The 19,153-nt window shown below is 38.6% G+C and overlaps 1 protein-coding gene across 12 annotated transcripts in view; it reads right to left on the bottom strand.

The window, feature by feature from the left end:
• LOC111562651 (protein 4.1-like) overlaps positions 1 to 19,153 on the bottom strand; it is a 93,116-nt gene that overhangs the window by 25,032 nt on the left and 48,931 nt on the right. For all 12 annotated transcript variants that reach the window (XM_055010596.1, XM_035943988.2, XM_035943986.2 and 9 more), the window contains exons 2-9: positions 16,104 to 16,235; positions 13,434 to 13,601; positions 7,559 to 7,663; positions 2,960 to 3,002; positions 2,680 to 2,755; positions 2,098 to 2,316; positions 1,637 to 1,724; positions 1,393 to 1,545 (exon numbers count right to left, since the gene is read on the bottom strand). In XM_055010596.1, coding sequence (XP_054866571.1) covers positions 1,393 to 1,545; positions 1,637 to 1,724; positions 2,098 to 2,316; positions 2,680 to 2,755; positions 2,960 to 3,002; positions 7,559 to 7,663; positions 13,434 to 13,601; positions 16,104 to 16,142 — 891 coding nt within the window. In that variant the 5' untranslated portion in view covers positions 16,143 to 16,235. The remainder of the gene's footprint in view (positions 1 to 1,392; positions 1,546 to 1,636; positions 1,725 to 2,097; positions 2,317 to 2,679; positions 2,756 to 2,959; positions 3,003 to 7,558; positions 7,664 to 13,433; positions 13,602 to 16,103; positions 16,236 to 19,153) is intronic.

The raw sequence follows: 19,153 nt of genomic DNA, 5'->3' as shown, positions 1-19,153 counted from the left end.
GGGGAGATAAAACAGGGAGACAGAGAAAATTGTGAAGAAGTTGAGGGTTGGGTACGGCACCAGTGTTTTTACTCTGTTGTACTGAAGGCTACTTTGTAGCAGACTAAGATTTAGGCCAACATAATACACTCATTTATAAAAATCCATACATATGGAACATCTTGTACCTACATACATGAACACTGAACTCAATCAATACAAACAGTTGTTGCTTTGTGCTTGCATAAACACTATTGCTACAAAATGTCAATATATAAGAAAATGCATTTAAACATAGGTTTTGCCAACTGGACAGAAACAGCAGATCAGAACTAGTAAAGACAATATCCGATGTTCAGATGCTGGGAGCAAATGGGGGGAAAACCATTTCATGGCTCTATATTTATACTCTTTATCCCTCTGTTCTGGCTGTGGCTGCAGCTGCAGCAGCTCTGTTAAAGGGGTTCTTTATTTGGCTCGATCACAGGCTCACTGTGCGGCTCTGTCACTTGACTGAGTCCTGCCCAGACGGCCTGACACACCGAGGCTCAGCATGGAGGATAAGCTGCAGCACCGCACATCACAATGAGCAGAGTCAAAATATACACCCTGACCACGCAAAAGAGCAAAGCTGGGGAGGAATAAGGAAGAGAATCTGTGCAAGCAGTTTGTAGCACAACTGATTACCCAATCATTTCTGCTGTAGCATTCAACAGTGAAAGCTGTAACAGAATATGAGCTTTTATTTTCTGATGTTTTAGTAATATGTTGACATATGTTTAATCATCTTCTAGAAAGTGTAAGCTACATATGTAAGTGATTCTGGGGAAGAGGAGAAATGACTAGCATGCCTTGAACTTGATCCACCTACTAGCACCTCAGTAATGAACATGTTGTATCTCTACATGCTACAAATGTACAAACAAAACATTATGGCTTCACGGGGAATTACATGTTATCCAGACAGAGACAGAATTATATATAACCACAATCTGTCATTTCCACACTTCCAGTCTTTGTATGAAGCCAAACTAACCCACTGCTGGCTGAAACATCATATTTAATGTACAGACATGAAAGTCATATCAATCTTTCCATCTAACTCTCAGGAACAAAATGAAGATGCATATCTTTTAATATTCTTTGGTAATTTATATGGCACTTCAATAAAAACAGTCAAAATCTAAGCAGAAGAGGCCCGGACATTCATAGATCAGAAATTTAAATCTGAGAGTCATTTAAGCCCCAAAAGAGCTCTGAATTTCCCATAATGCAACTCTATCAGATCTCTTTGTTAGACCTTTCCTCACATTGCACATCATTCTAACACCACAGTCATTAACCTTCACTAATAAGCTTTATGTGTAAAATAGATAGCATGCCCTTTTAATTATTCTCCATCACTATACTTACCTCCCCAGGTCTTATCTTGATATAGAAGTTGCTCCTTTTATATGAAATCTTGAGGATCTTTGGCCATGCAAAGCGGTTGATCCTCAGCCTATCACGGTAAATCAGCAGGCCATTGGCACAAACGCCCAGCATTATTTCAATCCCTTCAGAATCCTGCAGCAGACACAGGTCAAAATTATTCATAAGAAACACTGTATTCATTCTTGAAACCTACTTTCATCAAATCACTTTGGAAACAGCCGACCTTGGCGTGATGCAGGTCTACTCCATACATGGACAACTTCTTCGCATTCTCCAAGAAGTTAATCTCAGCTTCTGCTGGAGTCATCCCCCTAAGGGCAAAATAATAATAATATCCATAACCAACAAAAACAGGCTTTTTTGAATAACAAACCCAAAATATTGAGTAAAAGCAGAATTATTTTGGTGATATGCTTAATGCTTGTTATATGCACTTCAAAATTCCTCTCGTCTATCCATTATGTTTGGACGTGTGCCAAAAAGCAATGCCAAATCAGACCTTCTAGCTGAGAAAGTGTTCTCACATTGGCTCATACTGTGTGCATCTCAATGACAGATGGTATGGTAATGTGATGGCATCTATGAGCCATATGCATGACGGAGTGTTTCGACACAACAGAAAACTCATCCTAAGAGATTTGTGGCTACATGAAAGTCTGATTTAAAAAACAGCATGTCCAGTACTTGTAGTTTCGATGGAGCTCCATCACTCTCTCCTCCAGCTCACGAGTCTGATTGGGAGCAAAGCGGAAATCGCTGACGTAGTCGGAGCCGTGGTCGTCTTGGTCATAGTCTCCCAACTCGGCTTGAACCGTGTAGGAGCCCAGGAGGGCGTGAGTGACGAACGAGCATGGCAGCCGACCTGACAGCATGTCATCCCTCAGCTGCAGACACAGGTAGTATCTGTCAGATGAGACAAAGGAAGGAAAGGAGGGAGTGTTGGCAGTCAAACAGGCCTGAGCCAAAGCAAGCTCCAACAAGTATTCAGCGTACTTAATCCATGGTAGTTAGTACCATTCCAGAGCTAATCCTTGAAAAGGAGAGAGGGATTTGGTTTGCTTTGACACCAGGACAAATATGCCATGAGAACTGTTACAATACTTTCATGTAAACACACATCACTGGGAAAATAAAAAAGGGAAATCAGCTGCCGAGCTGACATGTGTAAGCAATTTCTTCTTTGATTAACTGTGAAGAGTATCTGACAGCACAGCTAGAGGAGTTACAGCTGTTCATATTGTAGAAATGTGTGTGTGTGTCTGCTACCTGGTAATATCCTCTGTGAGCTGGGAGGGGTCTGGAGGGTAGAACTTGACAGAGAAGGCAAAGTGCCACGGAGCATCTGCAGAGAGATTATAATGAGAGCTGGAAGCCTAAATATATACAGTGTAATAGAAAAATGCTAATTAGAAGACAGTTTTGAAATTGTACCTAACAGGTTAACACAAAACTTGCAGTTGAATTTTCGAGCAAACCCAATTTTATGTCTGTGCTAATTGAATTTTAAAACATTCATCTACTAAAGCTACTTAGAAAAACCACTCACTGCGCATCTGCTTCTTGATCTCCTTGGAGGGGTCCAACCAGTTCTGTAAGACAGAAGGCAGAATTCACACAGTGCAAACTGGAAACAAGGCTAATGTGCACCACAGTGTCACATTTTGCTCTAATTGCCATCAGTGTTCCTAATGAAAGCCTCTCCATATGGTAAATTTTTTAAAAAAGAAAGAAAAAAAGAGCCTTTTCCTGCTGAGGTGCTCAAACATGCAGAGTAGATTTAACTCGAGCATTGACATATCTCATATTCTTACCACTTAAAATAGTAGTAGACAGGAGAAATTTTGGTTCCAATGGGGCTTTGCAATTTTTTAAATGTTCATCAGTCTTAAATTCAGCAGGTTTCATGCAATCTTTCACTGCCTGTCACTCCACTTATTGCACTTGTTCGTGTTTGTTTCACTCTGTTACCTAAAATGGCCTTGTACTTATAATGTGCACGATACGAAATTTTGTGACAAATACAGTTTTAAACTGGTTATTAAACATAAATAAATCAATATAATCAACATACAATAGATCACCTGTTGTTTTCTGATGTTAATCATTGATAATTTTGTTCAGAATTTTAGCATTATAGTTAAATATTCACAGTATCTTCTCGAGAACATGAAAAACTCTAAGAATTCAATACATACATACAATCACGTTCACAAAAACGATGTATTGAAGCTAAAAGCATTTAAAAATTCACACTAGATTACCCAAAACTATTTCTGTGGTGCCTTTATTTTGTGCATAACCTGCATAATTATATCAAGTCAACAGATAAACCAAATTATCAATCTATAATGCCTTAAAGAAGAGAACTGTGAGAGTAGAAGAAGACAGCCATCTTGGTGCTTAACAGAGAGGATTAAAGAAGAGAGTAGTTGCTAACTGGTTTGGAATCAGTAAAAATAGTCAATGTTACAAGCTAGAGAAGAAAACACAGTGTTGCTCCACCAAGAACCACAAAAGAAGACGATGAAAATGAGAAAATCATTGTCACAGTGGTTGAACAACTGTTTCTTTCACATTTTAAAAGTGTAATAAAAAAGTACACACATAATAGAAGAATGTGCAGAAAGACAAAGCAGACAAATATGAATATCTGGATACCAAAATTGAAGAATGAATATTGAAGAATGAATATCTGAATGGTTGAATATTGAGGACCAGCTTTAGTTGTCACTTATCTTTGAGAGGATTTACACATTTATTAGCAGCAGTTTGAGATGTGAAGGTAGAGAGATGTGAACATTCCTCCACTTCTAGTTTGATGTTCATATGCATGAGCTCATTGTGGTGCATTAATTCATTCCTGTTGTTTTATGGCTTCTTTTCACATCACACCGTACCTTACTGACCATATTCTGTCATCTTTAAGTCCAATACTTTTCTGAATGTTTCAGTTTTTTGTTGTGGTACCATTTTAGTGTTTCTATCAACAAATCTAAAATCAAGAGATGTAATTCTTTGTGACACCACTTCTACACACAAACGCACGTGTTTTCTGCATGCAACATATTTCTGAGAGCTTCCTGTGGTGCAGAGAGCTAAGCTAAATACCACACAGCAGCTGCTTATTAATGCTGACAGTCTTTTTGGCAGCTGGTGTTACAGCAGTCAGAATGGAACCAGGAGCATGAAGGGTTTATGCAGCACAGCACAATCCTGTGGCCATGATGGGCAAAATGCAAGCCTCTCTGACAATTTATCTTCACTCACATACACAAGCAGAAACACACACTCTTCCTCCAGTGGTTAATCAGGCTGCTAAAGACTTTAAAGAGCCGCAGGCATTTATCGTCCCCCCGAATCTGTCTTATATCAGCGAGGGCAAGGAGCACTCAATTAATAAGGTGCTCTCCGCTGATTTGCTTTTCTCTGCAGAAAAAGCAGGAAGAACTTTTAATCACTGGCCATTCCAAGGCTTCACTCTTGCTTTTGGAACCTTCGTTCATAAAGCAATCACACAGAATAAATGTTCTACTGGAGAGCAAATCATTAATTAATTCCCGTCTCCCCCGACTGAGACGGAGAAAGGGCATCTGAAATGGCATTTCAATTCTCGGGCTTGTTTGGTGAACCAATCAGCAACTTCTCCAGACAGAAGGCTCAACCTGCACCCCAATAAGCCTGTCTTTGATGAGACTGTCATATTGATCTAAGCTGTAGCCTCACCTACACCCAGAGAGAGGAAAATATTTGAACTTCAGGCCTTCAGGTTACCTCAGTTAACCTGTCCGTGTAGGTCGAGGTCACACTCCGTCCACAGCTCCTGCCATCTTAAAGACATCAAGTGACGGCAGGTGAGCTGACAAAGCATCCACAAGCTAATGATGAAGACAGACAATATGCTCCAGATGTTTAAAGGGACTTAGTCTTGTCATCTTTCATGTCTTCAAAAGAGTAGGGGTTCCTCTGTAGCCTGTTGTGCAATAACATACCTGCCCTTAGGGAGGCTCACTTCAATCAAAACCCAAAACCCACATCACACATCACACAAAGAGCTCTCATGTGAGCTGACAGCTAGAACCCATCAGTTCAGTGTCATTACATGATTATATGTTAATAAGCCTGGTCTGTTCACCTTAATACAGCAACAACAATCAGCTACAAACAATATTCAGCCCCTCACTGTAAAATGTCAAGATGATTTGTGAGTTGCTAAGAGTTTAATGTTGGAACACATTTATTAGGAACATAAACAACCAAGCCTCAGCTGACAGAACTAAAGAATCAAAGACTCGGCGTGTCTGCAAAAAAGAAAAGTCAAACAGAAGTCTAGGAACACACACCTGGGGTGAAAAAAGAGGAAGACAATGAAGCTTAAAGGGTCAGATCACCAAACAAAAAAACATGTTTTCTCTTTCTCGAGCAGTGTTTAGCCATGCAAACTGTTATGCTTTTATGTTCCAAGACTTTGAGATTTTGTACAGAGCTGTTAACAGTTTTCATGGAGGCCTTTTTCTTCTGCAGTGTTCTATTAAGTCATTTTTCTCTACATTTATTTTTTCAGCAATATTTTTGGACAACAATTATGGAGTCAATATGTCTTTTGTGTTGTGTTGTGGCAATGTCTGACGGTGCAGGGGTCGAGCGCAGGCTGCTGTAGTGGGGCTGCATGGGGCATGAGCTCTCTGAGATGAGCTATCAAGACATTAATGCTACACTAAGCAATACTTTTATATTAACAATGGAGAAAATAATTACAGGTAATGTCAAAGGCACTGCTCATGAAGATAAACCAACAGAGAATTCTGCAGTTGGTTTGGTTTTACATTGCACAACTTTATTGTTTAGGTTCTCTCTGCACACTCATCAGCCTTGTTTCCGGTCACAAGAGGCAGCTAATTTCAACAAAACAGCAGTCATAAACCTAATGTATGCCACCAAAAGGTAGACAAGCCAGGAACTAGCTAGTGAGCAAACAGCAATTAGCTTTTAACAGGCCAGAGCTAGCTGGAGAGTGAATTTTAGACCTTAATTGGTTAAATACCTTAAAAAATGCAATCCCAAATTAGCACTGATGGGTCATTCCGCCTCAAATCACAAAACGCCCCACACCCGGCCATCTCCAATTTAACAGATTGTTTTTTGTAAGTGGTGACTGATTGGGCTAACATTTGTAAAGTCTAGGGTCATGGATAACATTAGTTTTTGAGTAAAAAATTCCTAAAGAGGGGTGATGTCATATCATATCAGTTATATGATGGTGTAAATGTGGTCAAAAAAGTCAATGTTTCTGTCTACTCTGATATTCCATCAATAATAAAACATATATCCTAAGAGGCAGATTTTTTTTTTAAAATTTGGTGAATTAAGGTGGATTGACTGATGTTGTGTCTCATAGATGTGTAAATGGGAAGCTGTTTGCTGAAGTGTTCAGAATATTATCTTTATACAGTCCAAAGATGTCAATCTTGTGTTGATAGCATGCTATGCTATCCCTGAAGTAGCCAAAAATCAATTATACAGGTGTAAAATGTAACACGTGAGAGCTGCAAGCACCATAAAAAACATACTGCAAAATGCGCATCTCAAAACCTGGCTATGCCACTAAGGGCTAAGTAGCTTTCATTCTCCTTTTCACTTTCAACACTTTCATTACAAATGAAAGCACATTTGGCACATTTAGCTATGTGCTATTAGTTTCCTAGCCTGCTCACCCTTTAACATACCATGGTTATGAGAGAAAGATGGAGAAACCAGTGAAGTCATTATGACCTAACATTTCTTCTTAGGTCTTCAAATTTTCCTAAACTGTGGCTCTTGGCTTCAGTCCATTAAGGTTTAACAACCCCATGAAATTATTTCTGCCTCTAAAGAATATTTCTTGAAGAAAATTTCATATATGCATCTTGCAATGAGTAGAGTAGGCATTTTTTCATCTTCAGCTGCACAAGTTATTCAAATGGCTTTTGTCCTGGCCCAGTGTGAGCATGGAAATTTCCATTTTCCATTCATCTTTTGAATGATGGATAGTGTGCCCCTGAGAGAGCCGACCAAACCAACAAGTGAGAGGAATACAGATTGTTCAGTGAGCAATGTGTTTATGCACTAAATTTTCTCAGGAGGTTATTGCGGTACACAATTCACTGACCTTCTGGCTGTCTGTGTCGGCAAAGGTCAGACCAAAGTAGTCCTTCTCCAACAGGTTAAGATGCTCACACACCATATCCATCAGAGTCTGTCCTTTGGAATGTTTCTGAAAAGACAAGTGTACATGACACAAAAGTTGAACATGGAAAAAAAAACAGGAAAGATTTTTTTCTGTTACTAAAATACCATACATACATAAGTATCTATTACTGCTACAGTTAGGTTTTATTGAGCAAGAAGTGCCTCACCAATACACTATCAGACTCCATTAGACATCTGGGCCTTTCAAGCTTCTCTGGCTTTGAACACAGTCTTTCAGTGTTGTGTCACAGTCACTCTGCATCAAACACTTGATAGTGAAAGTAGAATGAAATGCTGTGGAAAATTGGTCTTTGCCACTGTGGGCAGAGATTTATTCTACTATTGACAGAAAGTAAGGTGAGCATTCAACAGATACTTCCTTTCACCTTCAGGTGACAAGTTCCTGAACTCCACTAGTCTCTGAGTATTTGTATGAAATCCTACAATCTATCACAATATTAATATTAAAAATAATGTCTGGAGGAACATTTCACTTTCTGTGACTATTTCAAGTCAAAGCAACCAAACCATCTTAGAGCTGAAAGAAACACTTGGACATGACCACTAAGAGTCTGAGCTACTCATGTCCAAGCAGTGCTTTGAGCTAAATGCTAACATCAGCATGCTAACACTGTAAACAGGTAATGGTTACCAAATTAGCTCAGAAAACCAGCATGCTAACATCTTCTAATAGTATCAAACATAAAATACAATGCTGATGGAACAGATCCATCCATCCATTATCTATATACCGCTTAATCCTCTGTAGGGTTGCGGTGAGACTGAAGCCTATCCAAACCGACTAAGGGCAAAGGCAGGGTTCACCCTGGACAGGTCACCAGTCTATCACAGGGCCACACACAGAGACAGACAACCAAACACACTCACATTCACAGCTATGGACAACGTAGGATTACCAATTAATCTCAGCATGTCTTTGGACTGTGGGATGAAACCGGAGAACCCGATGAAAACCAGGGCCAGTGGTGGCGCAACGGTTTAGTCTCTGGACTACTGATCAGAAGGTCAGAGGTTCAAGCCCCGATGTGGCCACTGTTGGGCCTTTGAGCAAGGCCCTTAACCAGGGGCGCTGTACCATGGCTGACCTGTCGCTCTGACTCTCCCAATTGGGGAGATACGCGAAAATCAGAATTTCCCCTCGTGGGATTAATAAGGGATAATAAAATAAAATAAATAAAAACCTCCACACAGAAACATCCCAGGTCCAGACCAGGATGCAAACCAGTGAAGCTGTGAGGCTACGGTGCTAACAACTGAGTCACCACGCAGCCCTGATGGAATAAATGGAACTGAAAAATGCAACTTTCTGGTAACAGTACAAGAAAAGTCTGAGACCCACTAAAGCACCTTTCCTCTGGGAAAGTGCGTACCAAATTTTATTCGAATCCATCCAGTAGATATTAAAATAAGCCACTGTCTGTACTACATTTAGTAGCAATCAATACAGAGGACGGCAAAATATTTTACTAAAAACTGTCAATCTAATGGTGGTACTAGAGGAAAAGTCTGGTGATGACAAAAATCACTGGGATGAATCATCTGCTGAAAATGAATGTTTATACAGAATGTCACTGCAACTCATCCAAATTAAGGTGGACTCACCATTCAAAGCTGAAATGGTAGCAACCAATTAAGTTGTCATGTTGGTTCAGCATTCAATCCTCCCAACTTCAAGGTTGCAGGTTCTAAACCCATTTGGTTTGACTCCAAACCATAGACTGTATATGTTTCAAACATGCCTAGTCTATATAGAGTATTCATAAGGCTGTGCGGTGCAGCCTATAAATTGATTATGTTGTTGAGGCAACATAATCAATTTATGCATGGCTCATATGCCACTGTTAAATATAGAACACAGTAGAACTATGTTAAAGTTCTTCTCCTGGCATTCATTAAACCCCAAAAACTCATCTCTGACTTATAAAAATTACTGTATTTTCCATGAAGTAATCCCTTCATGACTTAAAATGGCTTAGGTGTAATTTTATACTATTTCTGCCTTTACTATGTGTGGGTCTTAGAGTATGTAAATGAGTCCCCACTTCTGTCACTACCAACCAGTTTCATGTTCTAACAGTTGAGAAATTAGGCCACACATGTTCAAACAGGACGCTGATTCCAAAGAAAAAGAAGAACAACAACAAGAGCAAATTGCACAGGGTGGCCTGCAAGTGGATGTGCCAGAATGGTAAACGACGAGGGCTCTTCAAACGGTTCTCTGCCTCACCAGAAAACATCACAGGAGAAAGACTGTTCTTGCGTTATTTTTCAAAATAGTCTCCTGTCACTTGAATGCACTTAGTCCACCGATGTTCAGGCATAATTATCTCTTTGCACAAGAAGGTCACATCTTGAGGCTCTGGATAATCCTTAATAGCATGAAAATGGCAAACACACAAGTGGGATTTCAGTTTGGGAAACAGATAGAAGTCAGATGGTGCAGGTTGGGGGAGAAAGATTCATGGTTGCAACACTTGAAAGCCACATTTCATTGCATCTGCCACCTGTGCTAAGTGGATTGACGCATTGTCTTGGTAGCAACAGCAGCCGGCTTAAAGCGTTCCTCTCCTTTTTTTCTTTTATTGCTTCCAACAGTTGAGTTTTTGTGGACAGTGATATAAGGCTTTATAATATACAGCTATGCCCCCAAATGGGAGTTGTGCCCCTTGTTTCCACGTGGCATCAAAGAACATTTTGAAGTACTGTCATATTTCATGTGTTCCTGATGTAACAGGAATAGATGAACTTTCACTTTTACTACTTTATCAGACAGCTCACAATGTGTTGTTTATGTTGGATAAAGATTGCTGACAATTTTACCTTTCCAACTTTGCAACCAAAAACAACATGTGCCTTTTTTCTGGCTCTCCTGTGAAACTGAAAGGCCAACTTCACGTACTCCACAGGTTGATAGGATTGGTTCCTGAGGTTCGTTATGTATTAAACCCTGGCTGTCTGCATCTATTGTCATCATCTACGTCGTCTAGCATAACATACGGACTGTACCAAGGTTAAACACTTCACTTCATCCTTACTGTTTAAACCTAACACTTAACCACATATATACAGTTTTATACTCTTACTTGTCGTACCTCCTCCCCTTGAGCCTACTTTGTGAAGTGACAGGGAGTTGGAGCAAGCAGTTGCCAGGGAAACGGATGCAGTATTATCCCTCTGCTGTCTTGTTTCTTAATATCTCAAGGATAGAGCTTGAAAATGTTTTTCTTTTTTTGCCAGTGTGTGTGAGTGAATGGTGGGGCAACACTTGTGGAGCACTTATAATGTACAGCAACAGAACGCTGTGTGATATCAGAGGCAGATTTAAATAAGCAAATCAGCATTTGGAGTCTTAACAAGCCTTGACCAAGATGATCCAGCCTATTAGCTTTCTGCTCTGGAGCAATTAAACAGTCAGGTGCAAAATAATAATCTCAGTTTTACCACCTGAATGGACACGGGAAACCCCCAGATCGTATTTTGGCAATGTAAAAAGACAACTAAACAGTACGCAAAACTCAGTTCCACCCAAAATAGTTCTGTTCAACACAAGGGCCCAGCCAGGCTTGACCATGTTTCAGAGGGGAGGAGGCTGGAGGAGAGAACTGGGTAAAGGCGTGGTGTTCCAGGACCGCGGGGACGCTCAGCCATGCATCCATGACAAGAGACTTAATTAACCCGTGAATACGGCACCTCCTCCAGGGAAAACCCTCCCAGAGTGTGGCCTGTTTTCTCACAACACTATTATTACCAACTCCTGGAAGCATAAGGGAGGTTCAGATATGGCAGGCATGAAGTTCCACCCCACCAATTACCAACAGGAAGCAGCAACAAACCTGTCCATGACCTGGAGGTCTGAGTCTCTCGCCAAACTCTTGCTTTGTACATCCTTCCCTGGCAATGACTGTCATTGCTGCAAGGGCGGGTGAATATACAGGAAGCGCACTTCAGACACAAAAGCTTTTGTAACTATAAGGCAAACTATTGTTACGATGTGGAAAAGGCCCAAGTGCATTCCAGAATGTTTTCACAGCACTGAAAAAAAAGTTCCTGATGGTCTTACCTCTCACACACACACACACACACACACACACACACACACACACACACACACACACACACACACACACACACACACACACACACACACACACACACACACACACACACACACACACACACACACACACACACACACACACACACACACACACTTGCAAATAAAAAGCACCTTCCCCCGTTATCACAGACACACACAAAGGTCCATGCACGTATGCACTCTGCAACTATCCTAGGGGCTGGTTCGTAATAACATTGCTCTTCTATTTGCTCCTTGACTGCACCTGGCTTGCAATCATGTAATAACTATGGATTTCTTAACATCCATTTAGCAGCCTGTGCTGAGGCCTGTTTTTGGGGACAAGGGACCAATCAGTAGAACATATTCAGAGGGTTTTCTACTAATAATGCTAATATAAAACCAGTACTGATACCAAAACAACTTACTGTGGAGAACATTAATATGATTAACCCTTATTCAATTATGATTAGTTTGAAATTGCACTCCAAGATCTACGATGATATACTGTATATAAATATACAGTATATATATAGTATAGTATCAGTGATTAACATGTTGTATCTCACTTACCTAATCCAAACCACAGAGTAAAAAGAATGACTGTACATAGCCCCTGTAAAAACACAGCTATTGTTTTTACATGTGTTTTTTCTTTTTCTTTACTACATTAAACTATTTTTCTTGTATGCAGAGTTAAATACAGGCAGATGTTAATCGCTTTAACCAAACCTAGTTAATTCTAATGTTGACAATGAAAGCTTTTCCATCACTTTTAAAGAGTTTAATATAAAATTGGCACTTTACTGGTCGTTTTAGGCAACAATAAAGTACCATTAGCAGCTATTTGGTGAATGAAAATTGTACCTAAAGCAGGCCACACTGGTATTTGCACAGAACTGATCACTTGCGATTGCTGCACAAATTCATATTAGTTCGATTTCTGTCTTATATGATCTCAAATTGCTCTTATATTAAGGTTTTCAGCAGTCTGTCTATCTCTCAGAAACAAACAAGCTAAGTTAACTATATGTTAGTTACACGATGTGCTGAATTTATGTGTTTTTCTAGATAGATTCTCTTAGTGAAATTAAAAGTTGGACTTGCAACAAAATAACTTCTATCTCTGTATAGTCAAGTAAGTGGGTATAAATTCTTTCCTTCACAATTCTGTACAAAGATTTCAGAATAAAAAAGACAAATCTGCTCTGCCAGAGGTGTATCCTGCTGCTATGCATAAAACCTGCAAAAACTTCGACTTGATGCTGTGCATTTATTTAAGGAAATGTACCTACATCTATCTTTTTTCTCTTCTCTTATGCATGCAGATTCCTTTCTCAGCAAGTGGGAAATGCCCTATTTCACACTGCTGGAGTAATGACAGCAGATACCTTGAGTGGAATGAAGACTTTTATGCTGCACCATTTTTTTTTTGTTCCACTGTGTGTATTACAGAAATATGTAACAGTTCTTTGGCTTTCACCCCCCTGGTGAGCTCTCAGCACGGCACCCTCTCTTTTATTCTCTCTGCCCCTTTTATCCGCTCTGTGCAGCACCACACAACACACACAAATACCCACATAGGAAAATAACAACAAAAGCAAAAGAATAATGGCACTTTTTTCAGCGGTTTGCTCAAAGCGTGTAAAGCCTAATTCCAGAAAATGTCTTAATGCAAATTGCTTTCTATTGTGCTTACCTCAACTTCTCCTTCGAACTCGGAGGAATCCAGCAGGGTCACTTTGAAGGGGGCAGTTTTAAGTCGTTTGGAGCCCTTTTGGGGAGACTTGAGGTTCTTGTTTGGTGATGTTTTCTCAGACATGTCATCTGTTTCTCTGTGCTCATCGAGGTGCTTGGAGTTCTGTTCCTTTATATATAAAGAATCAAAAAAAGCAAGGACAGTCAATTCAATACACATTTGTAGATACATCTGTTAAAACTCACCAGTCAGGACCTTGAGATAAGAGCACGTTTTTACATTTTAAATCCTCTTCTTTAATTAAAATACTATTAGTCTCACATTCTATTATCCCTCCTGGGCAAACATCACAAAGGATGCAGGGAGTAGAGCAAAAGCTGACAGTACAAAGTCAGCATTGTGGCTTTAATAGATACTGGATTTTGTGCAGTATACTGAAATACTGAAACATCTGCCATAAGTGTCCTAGTAATTGAAGTCATCACTACGGATGCCGCTAGAAGCGATAATCAGGAACCAGTTTTATAACAGAATTCGTGATGATGCTTTTTTTTGTATGATTCTAAAGGTACCAAAAGTACAGCAGCTGTCATAGTTCGCCTACTGGAGATTGTAAATGGCATCGGCAAGTGCAGGCAGAGCCGCGGGTTTGCTATGACTTGTGGCAGGTAGATTACAATGTGAGCTACCTGCTGTTGACAGCATTAGTTTGTTATAGATTCTATATAAAAGATGGACGTAGCCTCTAGGTCTGAAAAGGTCTCCTGCTGGTTTTCAGGTTGCAAAGTGAAACAGTATATACATCTATGAGAACATAACCCTACTTCTTACTTGAATTTTTATTGCAATAAACGTTTTCCTAAAGAGTTTATGGTTTCAATCATTAGTTTCAAGACTTATTAAATATAGCATAATGTTTATTTTGTAAATTATGGTCCCATTTACAGTAAAATAGACAATAAAATCAAATTCTGTCTGTTGGGATGAAGCTAAATTCCAAACTTAAGGCTTCAAAACGATAATCCACAAACCAATGGATGACGTCTCAGTGACTCAGTCCGGCTACAGTGTATGTTACTCATATTACGATTCAGCCTGTCAACATATAGCAGAAAGCATGCATGTCTAATGGTCTTTCCATAATATGAGCATTAGGAGGATGTTGCAGACAGACGCAGATTAGACCAACACACACATCGTCAAGTATATTGGAAGCTTTTCAGTGACTCAGAAAATATGACATAAACCCATATCAAAGTCTTTACAAGTAAAGTAGATGACTGACTTTCTAAACACAGTGTTTTTTGTATTAAAGCCTACATTTCGCAGTTTATTATAATGATAACATTTTTTCATATATTCATTTACAACTGGCCTATTTTTGATTTTTTTTCTTCACATTCTTTTTTTAAATATTATTCAGCTGGACACTGTAGTGGAAATACTATCCCACCATAGAAAGTGCTGTTTTTTCTCTTTTTTAAATAGTAATGTCTTTTTAATTACAATGTAAAGGCTTCATTCCAATTTTTTAACTGAACAGTTCATGCTAAAATAGATTTATTTCTTTGTTTTGTTTTGTTTGTTTCATGTTGTTGTTGCTGTAAAAATCAAAATTTAAGTTGTATTGTTAGAGAAAATTACATTTCTGGTATTTTGACATCCCTAGCAGGTTACTCAGTAAACAAGCCAAAAAAGAAACCAGAAATAAAACATAACTGCTTAACAACATCATTTTGAACCAGGGAAAACTGTTGCAATATCAAGAAATATTGTGAGTTAATTACTCCAGATGAAACTTCATCATAATCATTGTTATCATCATTATATAAAAGACCCAAAGGCCTGTTTTGACGAACCCAGTATATTAATATAACTGCAGAGCAATGATATTCTTAGATCACTAAAAGACGAGGCTTGTGATTCACACTGGTTTTGTGCAGGTTAAAATTAGCTGAAAACGGCTTATTTTTAAGCAAGTTTTAACACTACAAAATATTCTACAGTTAAAATATGTTGCAGCAAACACACAACATGACAGATTCAAAGTAGCATTAGTTCTTAACAACCAGTAACTCCTGCTAGCTAAAAAAAAAAAAAGAAACACAACTGCCATGCTAACATTAGCTTCTATGATAAACAATTGATACAGTTGATTGTTTAGACTGGCGAAGAGGAAATATGAAATGTGGTTGATATATCTGACCTGAAACTTCAAAAAATACTTTTTAACAGTGAAGAAACCTTCAAAAATCTTTAATTTTATACATAAAATAATGGAACTTCAATTGGAAAATGCTATGCTAACATCATAAATTGCATCTATTGTGTTGGCACGTCTGATTGAATAATTTTATTCACATACATTTAGATATTTTTGGATTTAAATGACACAGTCACAGTTATATTTACAAGGAAACAATTAATTACTATCAATTGATCACTTCCCTCCCTTAAACTGTCATTTTTGGCAGTTGTATTATTTACAATGTGTGCAAGTTTTGATGATATGGTGATTTCTTGTTTACACAGCTGCAACCACTTAAATAACTTAAAAAATAAAAGCTAACACTCTGTATATTGTGTTTTTTTTTTTTTTTACTTTACCCAAACATTGGTAATTCTGTGATTTCAGCAACTTTTTAACAGTCCAATTAGCATCGTGCTAACCTGTTTTGCCATCTTGCTGTCAGAGGCGGAGTCCTGCATGCCTGCTGCTGCCCCCTGCTGTCTGGGAGGACCCCTAGCTTGTTCTCTTCACCTCCGGGCCTTCCTCTGTCGCTTCAGCAACGTGACACCAACCTGACAACACACAGGAGTATATATTATATATAACAAGTAGAGTCTTTGCTTCAAAATGCTACACCAAAACCATTCGTGTATGCTTACTGTTAGAATATCTGAAGAAACAGCAGTGAAAAATTCCAAACATGAATGCATTCAATTCAAAAGGAGCCCGAATTACAACTTCGTTTCAAATTCTGAAAACTGTTCAGGCGTAATTCACCTTGCCATCAAGGACATTCACCTTAATTATAAAATCCCTCACTGAGCCAGATAATGATCATCTATTTAAGCAAGACAACCTCCAACACTAAAAAAATAAAAAAGAAGAAAGAAACATAGAGCTTGAAACCATACTAAATTCAGGTCATAGTATCATCCATTTTTAATCAAATGAAGACCATATGCTATGAAATAAATCAAAGACACAAAGATGATTCCAGTATAGAGCAGCTGCTTTGTTTCGTTATGTAACTTTATTATGCATCATCAATGTTTTGTGATAAAGTGCCAATTTCCCAGTTGGAGCCTGTTTTCAGTTATAAGTCATAGGTGTGGATGGATGAAACAATAACCACAAGTTAAGTAAAAGTGGAGAGCAGCCAGTCTCGTCAATTTGGAGAGGTGTGGACTGAGGACACGTCTAAACAGGATCTTAAGATGGAATCTGGACTGCTAGAAGCAGTATCACAGTGCAGAAATGCTCTTTAACAAGTAAAAATCAAACATTCCAAACTCAAGAAAGTTTTTAATTAAAAGCATTAGCAGAAAAATATACTTTGTGATCAAAAAGTAATAGGACTTATGCTGCAGAATGGCATATTTCAGAATAACAGATGGAACATTTTTGGATTTTAATCATCAATCTACTATTTTTAAGCACGTTACTGTTGCTGATGATATCTGTACTTATCCACATGTATTTATTATATCTCTATTTTTTAGTCCTATTGTACTTTTGTAATTTCTTGTCCTGCTGCTTCTTTCATGCCTCATCTGTTTCCAGCTGCTGTAACATGAATTTCCCCAGTGTGGGATCAAAAAAGCTTAGAAATATTATCTGATCTTATCTCAAATCTTAATATATTGTGAAGTAGCTAGAAACTATAACATTCAAATACATGTAGGTATGAGTAAAGTAGAATACTTCCTTCTAAAATGTAGAGGAGTAGAACAAGTATAAACTAGTGTAAATAAATATGAAAGTAATGTACAACTACTTCAAAATGTTACAAACCTACTACCATCCACTTTCAGGAAACGGTTAGCTTAGCATAGGATAAAGAGTAAAAACGGGGAGAAATGGCTAGTTTTGCAATCAGATTCATGTCTAAAGCTCTCAAACTGACACACTATGTTCACTGGTTTAATATGAAAACAAGAGCAGTAAAAGTATCGAGCTGCAGGTGAACAAGGTCTATGTGTGCACTATTTCTTGACCTAGTAACATCTTGGAGTGGTAATTAGTGAGCTTTAGAACTTGTACGTAGAACCAGACGGCCTGTTTGAACCCGTTTTGCATTCTTTGTGAGTAGAATGTCAGAATATTCAGAACACAGAGTAATAGCCATAGTATGTGCAATAAAAGGAGCACGTTTAAATTACACACATGCATTGCTTCATATAAAATAACTATCATATACTTCTGTTAAGGAGAATAGTCAAAGATAGTTTTGTGCACTATTCCAGGCGTACAAACCGGCAGGCTTAACAATGACATCCTTTTAGGGATTTTGTATTTTTACTGTGCTTCATATGATAATTTAAAGACTCTGCTCCTCAAGAAACTGCTGTAAATCTATGCAGATGTATTCTACTTCACCATAATGAAAGACTTGAGTTTTAAGAATGGAACCTTTTTTTGTGTCAGAGCTTGGAAAATCCAACGCAGGAAAAGCATTTTGTTCACATTGTAGATTTTTGTGTAATAATTTATGTTCTCTTCTAAGGAGTCGTGTTTCACCACTGCAACTGTATATTTGATGTCTTGGAAGCCCTAATGGGTTGGGTACTGTTGAGTGCATGATGCAAAAATAAAATTCACACTGTGTGCATTCCTTTGTCGTTTATTAAGGAGAAACCGACAGCTCTGCCTCCCCCACAACGGATTTCTCTGTGTGATTTTTGAATATTAGTAAAGAGTGGAGAATTAAAAATGATGCCTTTGAAGAAAGAAAAACCTGACACCTTACTTTGAATGATACAAAAACACATTTGTAAAGACAACCTGCCTTTAAACGCCATTATTGAGACAAGATCGTCTTTTTTTTTGTTTAACCCCTTGACGCCTATTGTCGCGAATTCGCAACATACCACTTTCATTCAGACTGCAGCTGAGATAGTGTATCCATTCCCCCAATGCTGGTCTGTGCATATTCAATACGTACCTCAGAACCTTTTGAAAGCACTGGTTTCTCGTAGGACCGGTCGGAGTGGGACCTAATTATTATATATCTGTTATTGTTGTTATTATATATCTGTTCTATGTGTAATAGATAAATTAACAATCTCCACTTTTTTTTTAGCATCAGCTGGAAAGCAAAAACACACAAAAAAAGTTTTTTTTTATTAAATTTAAATAAATTCAGGCGTCATGGGGTTAATTCAACTGGGAAAAATACAGAAGCTGCTCATCCCCACCAGAAACACAAGGTAACCCTGTGGACAGGGTTGAATCTTCTTTAACTGCTCAGTAGATTTCCCACAAGACGAATACGATGCTCATGACCCTGGAACACGTTCTTCCATGACCTCTTATCAAATGGAGGCAAGGCACATAATATGTGAACATATCCTCAATGGGATCTGCTCAACACAGCATATAGGAATGATGCAATGTATTATAGAGGTCCCCAGAGAGACTCCAGGGCCTTGTACTGTATATAATCCAGGCTCTATGTGACCCTGGTGGTCTCTCTGCCCTATGAGCAGCAAAT

This window comes from Amphiprion ocellaris, chromosome 5 (assembly GCF_022539595.1).
Source record: "Amphiprion ocellaris isolate individual 3 ecotype Okinawa chromosome 5, ASM2253959v1, whole genome shotgun sequence".
NCBI lineage: Eukaryota > Metazoa > Chordata > Actinopteri > Pomacentridae > Amphiprion > Amphiprion ocellaris.
Note: the sequence above shows the minus strand (reverse complement) of the source record. Positions and strands in the feature narration are given on the sequence as shown.